Here is a 13,610-nt window from a genome sequence, read left to right as displayed (position 1 = left end):
TGTCCATTGATTACCACTCTCTGTCTTCTCCCCCTCAACCACCCCTTTATCCATAGCAGCAATTTGCCTCCAATGTCACACTGCTCCAATTTGTGTAGCAGTCTTCCATGTGCAACAGTATCAAAAGCCTTTCTAAGATCCAAGTATATAATATCAAAGTTATTCCCTGCATCCAGTTCTTTTGTGACTGCATCATAGTATCCAATCAAGTTGGTCAGGCAAGACTTCCCCTTAACAAAACCATGCTGTGTCTGAGCTATAACTGAAGTCTTGTCTAAATGATCCTGCAGTGCTTCTTTAACCAGTGCCTCCATTAATTTTCCTGGAACAGAAGTTAAGCTCACAGGTCTATAATTACTTGTGTCAGCCTTTGATCCTCCTTTGTGAATTGGGGTCACATTTGCACATTTCCAGTCTATGGGTACCTCCCCTGAGTCCAAGGAAGCTCTCATAATTATGGCTAAGGGTTTGCTTACTTCCTTTGCTGCCTCCTTTAATATAACTGGATAGATCCCATCCACCCCGGGTGCCTTTCTTGTGTTTATCTTCAACAGTTTCTCCTCCACTTTACTCCCAGTTATTTCAAGATTCTGTAGCTTACTGCTAGAGTTGAATACACCTCTGGCATTCCCCTTGCTGAATAACTCCTCATGTGTGAATGTCGATGCAAAATATTCATTTAGTTTGTTAACTACCTGAGCAGGATCATCAACAGTTGACCCATCAATATCAAGTGGACCAATCTGATTCATCCCCTTCCTTCTAGAGTTTACATAAGTAAAGAACTCTTTGCTGTTTTTCTTTGCATCCCTTGCCAAGGATTTCTCGTAATCTGCCTTTGCCTGCCTAACCTCCTTTGTAACTTGGTTGCATATCAACTTGTATCTATCATAGGCTTCTGTGTCGTGTTAATTTGTAAGTATCCCATGCATTTTCTTCTCTGCCATATGCCTCATTAGTTCATCTGACATCCATTTTGGCCTAAACCCTGAACAATATTTCTTAGTTGGTATGTAAAGCCTAGTAGCTTCCAAGATAAGTTCTTTGAATGCTTCCCATTTTGAATTTGCTGTTGGTAACATCATCAGTTGGTCCCACTGTATAGAATTAAAATACTGTCTCAGTCCATCGTAGTCGCCTTTACGGAAGCAATAACCCTTCCCTTTACCCCTAATGGTAGTTACCTCTTTGAGTAAATCCCACTTCAGCACACTGTGATCACTGCCACCTAGTGGTTCATTTATCTGCAGATTCTTAATGCATGAAGAATCACTGCTGATAATCAAATCAAGAGTATTACTCCCTCTAGTTGCCTCCCGAACATGCTGATGTAGAAAACAATCATCCAATAAATCCACAAAAGCCCTACTAGTGTGTGAGTAACCAGCCCCCAAATTCCAGTCAATATCTGGGAAATTAAAATCTCCCATTATAAGACTCTCTGATTTACTGGCCCACTGTATTTCCCTGTACAGTTCCTTATTATACTCATCAGAGTCATTAATCCTATAGCACACTCCTACTCTCAATTTTGATCTCCCAATGCTTATGTCACACCAAACTGACTCAACACTGCACTGTCCGGCAATGTCGACTGGCTTCACTTCCTTGGTTTTTATGTGTTTCTTAACTAATAGCATAACCCCTTCCTATCCTGTCTATCCTTTCTGTAGACGTTGTACTCCCCAAATTGCAGTTCTGCATCCCTTATATCTGTGTGACACCACGTCTCTGATATCCCGACAATATCTGCCTTTGATGTTTTGAGCAATACCTCAAATTCATCAAATTTATTTACTAAACTCCTAGCATTGGTGTAGACGCAAGTATACCTGCACCTGTTTCTATTCTTAGCTACCCTAACACAACCCATGTGTTTACTTGTACCGCAATGGCTCCCAGCAGTCTCTGAAATACAAATACCATGCATCTTGTTTTTCAGGCTTCTGCTCATTCTAATAGAAGCAGTGCAAGAATCTCTTTCACCTCTGCCAGTGGCTACTGTCAATCTATTGGTCTTTGTCTTCCCCCAAGCTAGCAATTTTCCGACCCACCTAACACTGCCTCGATAGCATCAGCAAATATTCTTGCACCCTTTCTATTTAAGTGTATCCCATCCCTGTAGAAGCAATCTCTCCTGTTAACAAGTACAGTCCAGGCTGAAAAAAATTTTACCCCTCGAGCCTTGCACAATCTTTCCAGGGCCGAATTGATCGACAAGGCTCTCATCATATACTCCCTCCTATCGTGTCTGGGCAGAATTGCAGACACTTTCAAATTCAACCCTAATTCTCGGCTTTTGTTCAACAGTGACCTGTACTTGTTAAGTAATTCTGCCGGTCTCCTACTCTTAATATTATTAGTGCCAACGTTTACAACTATATCACCTTTTGTGCCCTTAAAAGATAATATTCACTCTACAACATCATCAACCTTTGCCCCTGGCAGAGGCAAAGGTTGTTTCATGTCAGGCATGCAAATTTCATGTGCATGCTTGACATGAAATTCTTGAGGCCTTTTATTACCCTTCTTCTTGATCTCTGATGCTTTTTGAGGCCTTTTACCCTTCTTCTTGATCTCTGACACATCTTGAGGCCTTTTACCCTTTTTTTTTTTATCCTTTTTTTCTTGAGGCCTTCTTTCACTTATCAACTACTTTGAGTTTGGTGCCAATTTTTATACATCTATTTTGCAACCATCCTTTATTGATTTAAGTGTGTGTGTGTGTGTGTGTGTGTGTGTGTGTGTGTGTGTGTGTGTGTGTGTGTGTGTGTGTGTGTCATCCATCTCAAAAAAGAGCAAAGAAATGTTGCCAGTATTTAGTGTCCTTAACCCTTTCAAGGCCTTATACATTAAGGTTAGTAGATGCTTAGTTTTGCTGCTATTTATAGAAACGTGGGCTTTCTTGAATTTATTTTGTGTCCCTTGACTAAACTTATTGCTCTTTTCTGCACTCTTTCCAACAAATTTGTCTTTCCTAAAATGAGGTTTCCAAACTTGTATGCCCTATTCCAGATGTGGCCTAACTATTGCTTTGTACAATAGGAAAAATCAGCCGCTTGTCCCTGCTGGCAAAGTTCTTGTGTATTACTGACAGAACACCATAAGTTACCCTGTCAGTCTGCCTTTAGTGCTGACTGAGCTTCATGTGAAACTGTGCATGCCTGACATGAAATTCTTGAGGCCTTTTATTACCCTTCTTCTTGATCTCTGATGCTTCTTGAGGCCTTTTACCCTTTTTTTTTTTTATCCTTTTTTTCTTGAGGCCTTCTTTCACTTATCAACTACTTTGAGTTTGGTGCCAAATGATATTATTCCAGGATTACTGTTACCCAAATGCAGTACCCTACATTTATGTTAAACCTTATTGATGTTGCCATTTTTCAGCCCATCAATTATGCCCATCTTTCATCAGCAAACTTAAGACATTGAACTTAATTTCAACATCAGTGCCATTAATAAGTATTAAAAATGGTAAGGGGGGGGGTCCCCCAGTGATTCTCATGGTACCACACTAATAACATTAGCTCACAAGGCCATTTATACCTATTCTCTTTCTCCTGCCACTTAACTGCCCCTTTACCCATAGTAATAACATTTCCTTAATGTCACATTGTTTGAATTTGTACAGCGGCCATTCATATAGAAGAGTGTATCAAAAGCTTTACTGAAATGTAAGCATATGATTATAGTATTTAACAAATCCATGCTGTGGTTGCCCTTTAGCTCTAGTAAAGATGACATCGCATTACTTCTTTTCCTGTTGATGCCATTATTTTTCATGGCACAGAAATGAGACTCCCAGGTCTGTGGTTACCCACTTCACAATCCACCATTTGATCCACTATTGTTAATAGGAGAAACATTTGCACATTCCCAATCTCTGAGGATTTCCCCCAAATCTGAAGTGTACTCAGTATAATAACTAAAGGTTTGGCAATCCCTTTTCCTGTTCCTTTTAATTTAAAATTTTACAACAGAGTTACCTCAATCTATTTCTGTAGGGTGACTTCTCTTCAAAATTCTCCAAATCCGACTTCTATTACCTTGGTTTAAAATTATTAAAATTATATATACTTCGTTAAAATATTTAAATGTGTTCAATCCTCTAAGCTCACGACTGACCAGACACCCCCGGGATCATAGAAGGCCCCCACCCGACTCCCAGACCTATCCAATCCACCACGAAACCTTGAGTGTAGTAGTAGATTGGATAGGTCTCGGAGTCGGGTGGGGGCCTTCTATGATCCCGGGCGTGTCTGTTCAGTCATGAGCTTAGAGAATTGAACACATTTAAATATTTTAAAGAAGTATTTATAATTTTAATCATTTTAAACTGAGCATAATAGAAGTCTGATTTGGAGAGTTTTGAAGAGAAGTCATTCTATGGAAATAGATTTATAAAATTTGCTATAAAATTTTAAATTTGATTCAAGCATAGGATACTTTGAGCCTTTGTTGCTCTTGGTTTTATAGTGTTCCTTTTAATATAATTGAAAAGATTCAATCACCTTATCCTCCTCAGATACATTTTTCACTTAGCTGCATCAATTTCTTTTCCTGCTTATTTTCAGTTATCATAAAATGTTTAATCCTATTTTCACATCTCCACTCCTACAGAGTGGAGACATGCAAAAGAGCATTTGCTAGATATCTGCTATTCCCAGCACTAAAAATGTCTTCTTCTGTGAATGTAGATGCAAAATACAGGCAATTCAAAAACAGTGGTACACTTTCATATGTTTATTATGAAGTAATCAGTGAGCTTACAATCATATAGAGCAAGCTTATCTGCGAAAAGATCTAAACCTCCCAAGGACTTCCTAATTCATTTCACAAATATACGTGTTCTCAATTCTAATCTCAACGATGTCCATTTCCACTTGCAGTCTACCAAACCCCATGTACTTTTTCTGACTGAATCTCAGTTATCGGTTGATTCAACTACTGCTCATCTCAGATGTCCAAATTATTTGCTGTATGATTCCTTTCGCCTCAAAGGTGGTACTTGTGCATATGTCCGTTCTGATATTCCCTGTCAGAGACTTGGCAATTTGGAATCTCCTCTCTTTGATCTTCATTGGCTTAAAATCTCTCTACCACATTGTGCAAAATTCATCTGTTGTCTCTACCGTTCTCCCAACTCCACTAATCACTTGGAGCTCTTTGACTTCCTCTCTTTGCAACTTGACTTTCTCCAGTCCAACTTTCCTAACAGTGAGGTAATTTTCCTTGGTGATTTTAACGTTCACAACTCCAGCTGGCTTCCGTTTTCTAGTCACACCGACCCAGCAGGTCGAGATGCTGAGGCTTTTGCAATTACTAATAACCTTGCACAGATTGTTCATTTACCTACAAGAATACTGGACAATCCTAATCATACAGCCAATACGCTTGATCTTTTTCACACAAACAACCCTTGTAAGTACAAGGTTGAAGTGAGAGGTCCTTTAGGCACTTCAGATCACAACTTGGTGATTGTCTCTTCTCCAATGGAACCTTTAGCTCATGGCTATATTCCCAACCTCGTATTGTTTGGCATTACAAGAATGCAAAATGGGATGACCTGCGTGACTTCTTTTCTTCTTTTCCTTGGTCTGATTACTGTTTCAAAACTTCTGATGTCAACGTTTGCTCAGATCGTGTCAGTGAAATTATTCTTGCAGGAATGGAATCCTTTATCCCACACTCCACTTTAAAATCTCGTCCTTTATCTAAACCTTGATTTTCCAATAAATGTGCTAAGGCTGTCCAAGAGAAGAATGTTGCATATCGTAATTGGCTTGTTTCTAATTCTTCAGTTTCATTTTCTGCCTACACCAAAGCTCGCAACAATTGTAAAGCAGTTATTAATCAGTCCAAACTAGAGTTTGAACAGGCTAAGAGTAGAAAACTTGCTTCTTTCCCTAATGGTAGCCGAGCATTCTGGTCTCTTGTCAAAGCTATTGGCAGCGACTTTTGCCCATCTCTGCTCCCACCTCTGTCCAAACCAGATCGTTCTGTTGTCACTTCAGCCAAGGATAAAGCTGACCTGCTAGCATCCCATTTTTCTTCGAGCTCATGTATTAATGATCTTGGTAAAACACCTCCCACCATTCCTAACACGCTCCATTCAATGCCTCCTATGGTCTTCCGTCAAAAGGATATCAGAAGGATTTTGATGAATCTTGATGCTAAGAAAGCTCCAGGTCCTGATGGTATTTCTCCACTTGTTCTCAAATCCTGTGCTCCTGAACTTACTCCTATTCTTTGCCGCCTTTTTTCACTTGCTTATTCCAAAGGTGTTTTTCCTTCTGCTTGGAAATTTGCTCATATCCAGCCAGTTCCTAAAAAGGGTGACAAATCCCTCCCATCCAATTATCGTCCCATTGCAATTACTTCTACTCTTTCTAAAGTAATGGAGAAATCAATTAACCGCCAACTCTTAAACTACCTAGAAACCTTCCGTCTGATCAACGATCGCCAGTATGGATTCCGTCAGTGTCGATCCACTGGTGATATTCTGGCGTATGTTACCCATTTATGGACTAATTCAATGGAAAGGTTCGGTGAAACATAAGTAGTTGCTCTTGACATCTCAAAGGCTTTTGATCATGTTTGGCATAAAGGTCTTCTAAACAAGCTTCCATCTTATGGTTTGCCAACTGTTTTTAGTAATTGGTTATCCAGTTTTCTCTCTGATCGCTCACTGAGGGTGATGGTAGATGGCTCTCTGTCTTCTAACTTCTCCACTAATGCCGGTGTCCCCCAAGGTTCAGTTCTTTCCCCCACACTTTTCCTCTTGTATATCAATGACCTTCTCCCATTGACTGGAAATCCTATCCATAGTTTTGCCGATGATAGCACATTGCATTCAACTTTCCATTTTGAGAAACCTTGTCCAGCTCAATCAGCTTCAAGTTCTCGAAAATCTGCTGCCAATTCCTTAAATGCCGATCTTCAGGTAATTCTTCAGTGGGGCAAAGACAACTTAGTTGATTTCAACCCTTCTAAAACTCAATCTTGTCTTATATCTCGCAAAAAGGATTCTTCTGCTCCTATGCTTATCTTTAGTGACACTCCGATTTCTAGGCAAAATGATATATCTCTTTTGGGGATTACCCTGACTTCTAATCTCTCTTGGCACAAGCACATTACAAATATTGCTTCCTCTGCATCTAAAAAACTTGGTTTTCTCTTTCGCTCTCTTTTCTCCCAAACAGCTGGTCACTCTGTATAAATCGCAAATCCGCCCTGCCATGGAATATTGTTCCCACATCTGGGGTGGTGCCCCCAAAACCTCTCTCAGGTTTCTTGATTCCATTCAGAAGAGGGCAGTTAGGTTAATTAATGATTCATCTCTAACAGAGTCTCTCCACTCGCTTTCTCATAGACGCACTGTTTCTGCTGCATGCCTCTTCTACAGATACTTCCATGGGCACTGTTCTTCTGAATTGGCTTCTATAATTCCCGCTCTCTCTTTCAAAACAGTCCGAACACGTGCCGCCACCAGCCAACATCCATTTACTGTCCAACTTCAAACCCACAGAACCAACTTTTCATCTTCCTCATTTATTCATTCAACTGCTGTTTTCTGGAACAACTTTCCTTCATACGTATTTCCTGAAAATTACAATCTACAGAAGTTCAAATCTAATATCAACAAATATCTTCTTTCGTCTTCAGTTGTCTTCAGGTGTTGTCAGTTATCTACAGAAAATTTGCTACCATGGATAAGTAAGTGATTATCTCTTTGTATAAGGCCATGGTTAGACTGCATCTTGAGTACTCTATACAGGTTTGGAGACCTCGCTTTAGAAAGGATGTAGATCTGCCAGAATGGGTGCAGAGAAGGGCAACCAGATTGGTGAAAGGAACAAAAGGATGCTCTTGCCTAGAAAGACTACAGTTCTGCAAATTGCAGTGTCTTGAGACTAAGCACCTGCAGAGAGATCTGTTAGAGGTGTTTAAAGCTGTGAATGGATTGAGTAAGCTGAATATTAATGGCATTCTTCCATTTGCTGAAACTACACACATGAGGGGACATAAGTTTAAGCTGATTAAGGATGGTTACAAGATAGATGTGCCTATGGATAGGTTTTTTTTTTTTTTTTTTTTTGGCTGATGCTATATTAGCTTTCTTTCTTGTATCATTTGCCATTATTACTACTAATCATGATAAATATGACAAACAATAGAAATATTAGAAACATGGTGCCACTCTTCGATTGGGAATGCTAATATTTGTACGTAAGTGTAATGTGAACATAAATGACAGGAGTTGGGGGGGGGGATTCTAAAAAGCACAGATTCTAAACATGTGATGAATGGTATTCTTCCGATTGAGTTAGTGTTAGAATTATGGGTCCTTGAGGACCAGTACGCTGATAATTTTTCTAATTCTTAAATGACATTGATGAAAGGATACAGGGAGTGATGTAAAAATTTGCAGATGATGTCAGGGTTAGGAGAGAGGGTTAATGACCAGCCAAGCAGTGGTCCTTTGCAAAATGTAAAGTTTTACACTTGCATTTTGCAAAGACTATCTGATAAGAATACACCAGTTTTAAATATGGGATGACCACCTGGTATCTGGCTAGGGACCAGTTAGTCCTGAAACAGGCTATTATAGTAGTCTCATCTTTTAAACAAAGAGCCAGTCAACTTATTGGAAAGCCATCTATTTGAAAGTAGTGCAATATCAGGAAACTCATTGAAAAGGCAAGTTTGTTTGCTCTGCTATGAGAGTTAAGCCCAATTTCATTATCTCTGCAGTTTAAGTCTTGTGTCTACAAAACAGATTAAAGGACAAAGTAGCACTGCAAGCTTCTTGTGAGGAAAGAAATGACACTTTTTTTTTTGTGTGGTGAAAAATGGTTTCATCAATTTCTTTCATTCCATATTGTTCTCTTTTGATGTTAAGGTGGAGTCCCACTGTTTCATTTTCATGAATGCAGCAGATAATTAACTTTTTTTTTAAAATTAAGTTATATTAAGTGACTAATGTGATAAGATGTAACTGTAAATATATTCTAATTCCATGTGCTACTAAAGGAGTTTCCAAAATAGGGATATGTAACATATAGCTTTGTTAATATTTCAATTTGATTATAGAGGAAAGCCATTAAATAGTTTGCCTCTCTGCAGTGAAGTGTATTTTTATTCTTTTATGTTGTTCCTAGAAGCAGTGCTTTTTATTTGTAGTCAAATGTAGTACTCAGGCAGCTCTTAGTAATGCTTTAAAAAACAAGGTCAGTCAGACCATGCCTTGAGTACTGCGTACAGGTCTGGAGGCTTCATTTTAGGAAGGATGTAGGGTTGGTTGCTTGAGCTTGTACAGAGAAGGGCAACAACATTGGTGAGGGGAATGAAGGGGTCCTCTTACCAAGAAAGGCTTAAGTTCTGAAAATTGCAGTGGCTGGAGACTAGGCACCTGCGAGGTGATCTGATTGAGGTGTATAAGGTCTTAAATGGGTTGAGCTTACGAACCTGAGGGGGCATAAATTCAAATTGAGGAAAGACAGTTGTAGAATAGATGTGCGAAAATTTGCCTTTAGCCATCGGGTGGTTAATTGCTGGAACAAACTTCCATCTGTCGTTGTGGAAGCTGATAGCTTAAATAAATTAAAGGAGGAACCTGGACAAACTTTTAGAGGGAATAGATGTGTGAAATTGTCTTTTTTTTTTTTTTTTGACTGATTCTACATAAGCTGATACGCTTGCTTTCTTGCATTACATGTCTCAGTTAATACTATTACTATGTAGCAAACTTGATTTACTCTTTTCTATATTAACCCTGGGGACTCACATCTGGTGAGTATGGGCTTGGCACACCCAGGGTCCTGAGCTGGATATCATCATTCTTCTCTTTCTTGATGATTCCTTTTTACTCTCTCTCTCTCTCACTCAGGGTAACTCGGGGAATTTTTTTTTTTGCTGGTTCAGCATAAGCTTCAGGCTTCCTTGAACCATATGGCTAATAATAATAATAAAATAATGTACAACTGAGGTCTCTTTTGTCAGCTTATGTACTGCTTTATAAGCCTTACATGCTTGAAGCTTTTGCTCTTAAGTTATTTGAGCATTGAAATTGTATTAATTCTATATTAAGGGATATGTCTTGGTTAATTTCCCATCAGATTCTCTCATGTGGCTGTTCTGAATGTAATGTCATATAGGAAACCTTTATAACATATGTAACTTGTAGTAAATTTTGCCAATGGGAATTTGTGAAAATATTTCTTTATATCAGTGCAATTAAATTTGAGTTCAGTATCTGGTCCTGGTGTCTGTCTTAGTGTAGCATCACACTTATTAGAAGCAATCATTATATGTTGCATAATACTCATAATAATACTGTTGCATAATAATATTTTAGAGCTGAACCATATTACAAACACTTTTTTTTTTTTTTTTAATTTTTTTTCACTTGCCAATGCATCATCATGTCAATGGGCAAATCTTGTAATTTAACCATTTAGTTTTGAAACTATGAGCAATTTTTTAAATTTATTTTTTATGTTTTGCTAACCTTCATATCAGTAATCCTTGAAATTGCACAAAAGTTGTTGCTGTGTGTGTGCGTGTGCTTCAGCCATGATAGTTGGACTGCTTATTATGATTTGGCTATGATCAACTAGATGTATTATACCATATCATTATACTTTTTTGAGATATTTGCTTGAATGTGAACTATATTTTCCAACTTTTATGCTTCTTCAGTGAAATTACAAGTAAGTCATTTTTATTTGAGTTTTCTATATTCAGTATAAACTTTTATAAGTTATGAAGATAGATAAGAAAACATTTATTTTGTTAATGAAAAAAAAAACTTCAGTAACATATTTATATCTGTTATCAGTTTTATCTGTATTTAAATAAACAAGGCGGATTTTTTTTTTTTTTTTTACCATGCCTTTTAAAATTATTTAATATCTGTACTGGCATTTTTTAATTATCTTTAGCAGTTGTTACTGCAATTTGCTATCATTAGCTTGTTTGGATGAATTGTTTCATATGATGTCTAACATTTAAATTTTTTACCATCTGTTGTTTAGTTTTAGCATCAATTCAAATGAAATACTTAGAAATTTTGTAAATATTTATATTTACTAAGTTTCTAATCTATTTACCAATATCTTTTTAGAGTTAGATAGGATGAAAAAAAAATGTATGCTATTCATAATTAGTAAATATATATAATTTGGTATAGTAGTATTTTGTAATAATACATATAACATGTCATAATGTATTGTTAAACATTGTGCAAATGACTATTAAATTTTTATTTAGTTGCAAGAGATCCAAGGTTGGAAGCTGCAGCTGGAAGCTCAGCTCAAAAACCAATTATTGTAACCGTAGCTAGTATGCCAGCAGTTCCTCTTTCTTGTAAAACCCAGGTAAATATTGTGTTGTATGGTATAAAGATTATTTTTTCATTCCTCTTTCTGAGAAATTGTAAGTGCTGTTATAAAATGATTGAAAGCTTTTCCTGTACTTCAGCAACTTTTTTTTTTACTGAAATAGCCAAAACTTAAACTTTAACCTGGAAAAAGGCAAAAATGTTTAATATTTAATCAGTTTCTGAATTAAAATTTTAAGCACAATTGGCTGAAGAGATCCATATGTTGTATTTGTTGCAGTGCCAGATGTTGCATGAAAAGGGCTTTGTTGTATGACTGGTATTAGAACATGTTATATGTTCTGTTGTATAAATCTTATCAAAAAAATAGGGCCAGTAACAAAGTTCAAGATGTGTATGATGTGGTTTGACCACTGAACTGTCAAATCACATCACAAATTCCTATTGGAAAATAGGTATATGTTGTTCAGGTTGCTTGTTGCCAAAATCCAAGAGTTGTGGGCATTCATATGGAAGCGAGTCTTATTATGCCATAGGATATTCCGAGGCCATGCATTCTTCACTTTTGTTTGTGCTAGAAAGTTCTGTGCAGCATGTCTGATGAGAAGTTGTTAGCTTCGAAATAGCTACAATGGTAGTGCCATGGAATTTTTAATTAATAGCTGATTCATCCCTAGTTTAAATTAAAAATGAGATTGGTAACTTTAGGTTGTTGTGGGAATAACATAGTTTAAAGTGAGTGAGTACAAGCCCAAGTTCTGTTACTGTCACCAGAAGAACAGTAATAATGTCTCAAGACAGAAAAACATAATGCAGAGTACTGTTTTTCCCTCAGATTTGTTTCTTCTTTTGCTTTAAATTTTAGGATTATCTTTGTTTAAATTATTTTATGAACCAGTGGCGTAACTAGGTATTTTTGCACCCAGGGCAAGTCCCAGGGTATGCACCCCTTCCCAATTTATAGAACTAAGAATGAGGATACACATCTCCTCTCAGGCTGCTTAACTTGTTCTATCCTAGTTCCACTACTGAAATGCACAATATGCATTCCTGTGTTTCTTCACGTGCAGTTTACATTTATTTTTTTTCTTCTTTTCAGATTGCTGCACTTACTGGTTTTCCTAGTGGTTCACTTTTCGCACCGCTACAAGCAGTATCACCATCAAACATCCATTCAGACAGATTTGGTAGTCCTGTGTCAAAAGCATCCTCCAATTCTTTGTTATCTCCTCATCTACAACTGTCTGGTACTCCCTGCCTTGTTCCTCCATTTTCTGCAAGTACTAATTTTATGCCTCTGATTGCCACATTACCTTCAACGATGACCAAATCTGTCACTTCTATTCCTGTTACTACAGTGATTCCTGTACTTTCACCCAGTATTTTTTCATCAGCAGCACTGGGATTTTCACCGGTTACCAAAACTGTTACAACTACCACTACTGTTTTCACAACTGCATCTATTGCATCTGTTAGTTCGGCACCGAGTTCCTCTACTTCCACATCACCTCCCTTATCCACCATAACAGTGGCAGTTACTAAACAGCCTCATCCCATAGTATCCACTGTTAATACAGCAGTAACTAGCATTACTACTGCTACTATTACAACTGCTACAACTACTGGTGTTGCTGCTACTACCACAACTACTACAACAAGAAATCAGTCACCTCCATCAACTCCTCCACTTTTAACACCAGTAATACCACCAGAAATTCCCCCAGTTTCTCCTCCACCTCCACTTCTTCCTAATTCTTCTCAATCTTGTCTTCCTACATCACAGTATCAGCAACCTCCTCCTCCTCCTGCTCTAGTGACTCTGCCTCATTCTGCATCTGCAAATTCAGTACTACTTAATCCCAAAGGTGACCCAACTAGTCCTGACTTTGATCCTATTCAGGCTATGGACTGGAAAGATGGTGTCGCCACATTGCCAGGGAGCAGTTTAAAGGTAATTTACTGCAGTAAGCCTATTTTACCAAATGATCAGCATAATTTTTATTCTTTTCATTAATTTATTCAGCATGATGTTTTAATTTGAATTTATGTATAAATAGGACTTGTACATTTAATCAGTTTTAATGCATTTGCTGTTGTGAAAGGAGTTAAAAAGATAGTAATATTTATTACAAAATAATTTCTGGAATAAATGAAAAATAAAAAAAATGTGACATTATTATCTGGTTTAATTAGAAATATGTTGAATCTGTGGAAAGTCTACTGGCAGCTTGGTTGCATAATGAAGATATTATTTTCTTATCTAATCAGG

At 37.6% G+C, this 13,610-nt stretch overlaps 1 protein-coding gene across 1 annotated transcript in view; it reads left to right on the top strand.

The window, feature by feature from the left end:
- Nucleotides 1-13,610, top strand: part of l(3)mbt (lethal (3) malignant brain tumor) — a 195,801-nt gene that overhangs the window by 69,573 nt on the left and 112,618 nt on the right. Inside the window, exons 3-4 of the mRNA XM_090372140.1 lie at nucleotides 11,272-11,378; nucleotides 12,441-13,292. Coding sequence (XP_090228266.1) covers nucleotides 11,272-11,378; nucleotides 12,441-13,292 — 959 coding nt within the window. The remainder of the gene's footprint in view (nucleotides 1-11,271; nucleotides 11,379-12,440; nucleotides 13,293-13,610) is intronic.

This window comes from Mastigoproctus giganteus, chromosome 4 (assembly GCF_048544385.1).
Source record: "Mastigoproctus giganteus isolate SK-2022 chromosome 4, ASM4854438v1, whole genome shotgun sequence".
NCBI lineage: Eukaryota > Metazoa > Arthropoda > Arachnida > Uropygi > Thelyphonidae > Mastigoproctus > Mastigoproctus giganteus.
The sequence above is the reverse complement of the archived record's forward strand: the minus strand, read 5'-3'. Positions and strand labels throughout refer to the sequence as shown.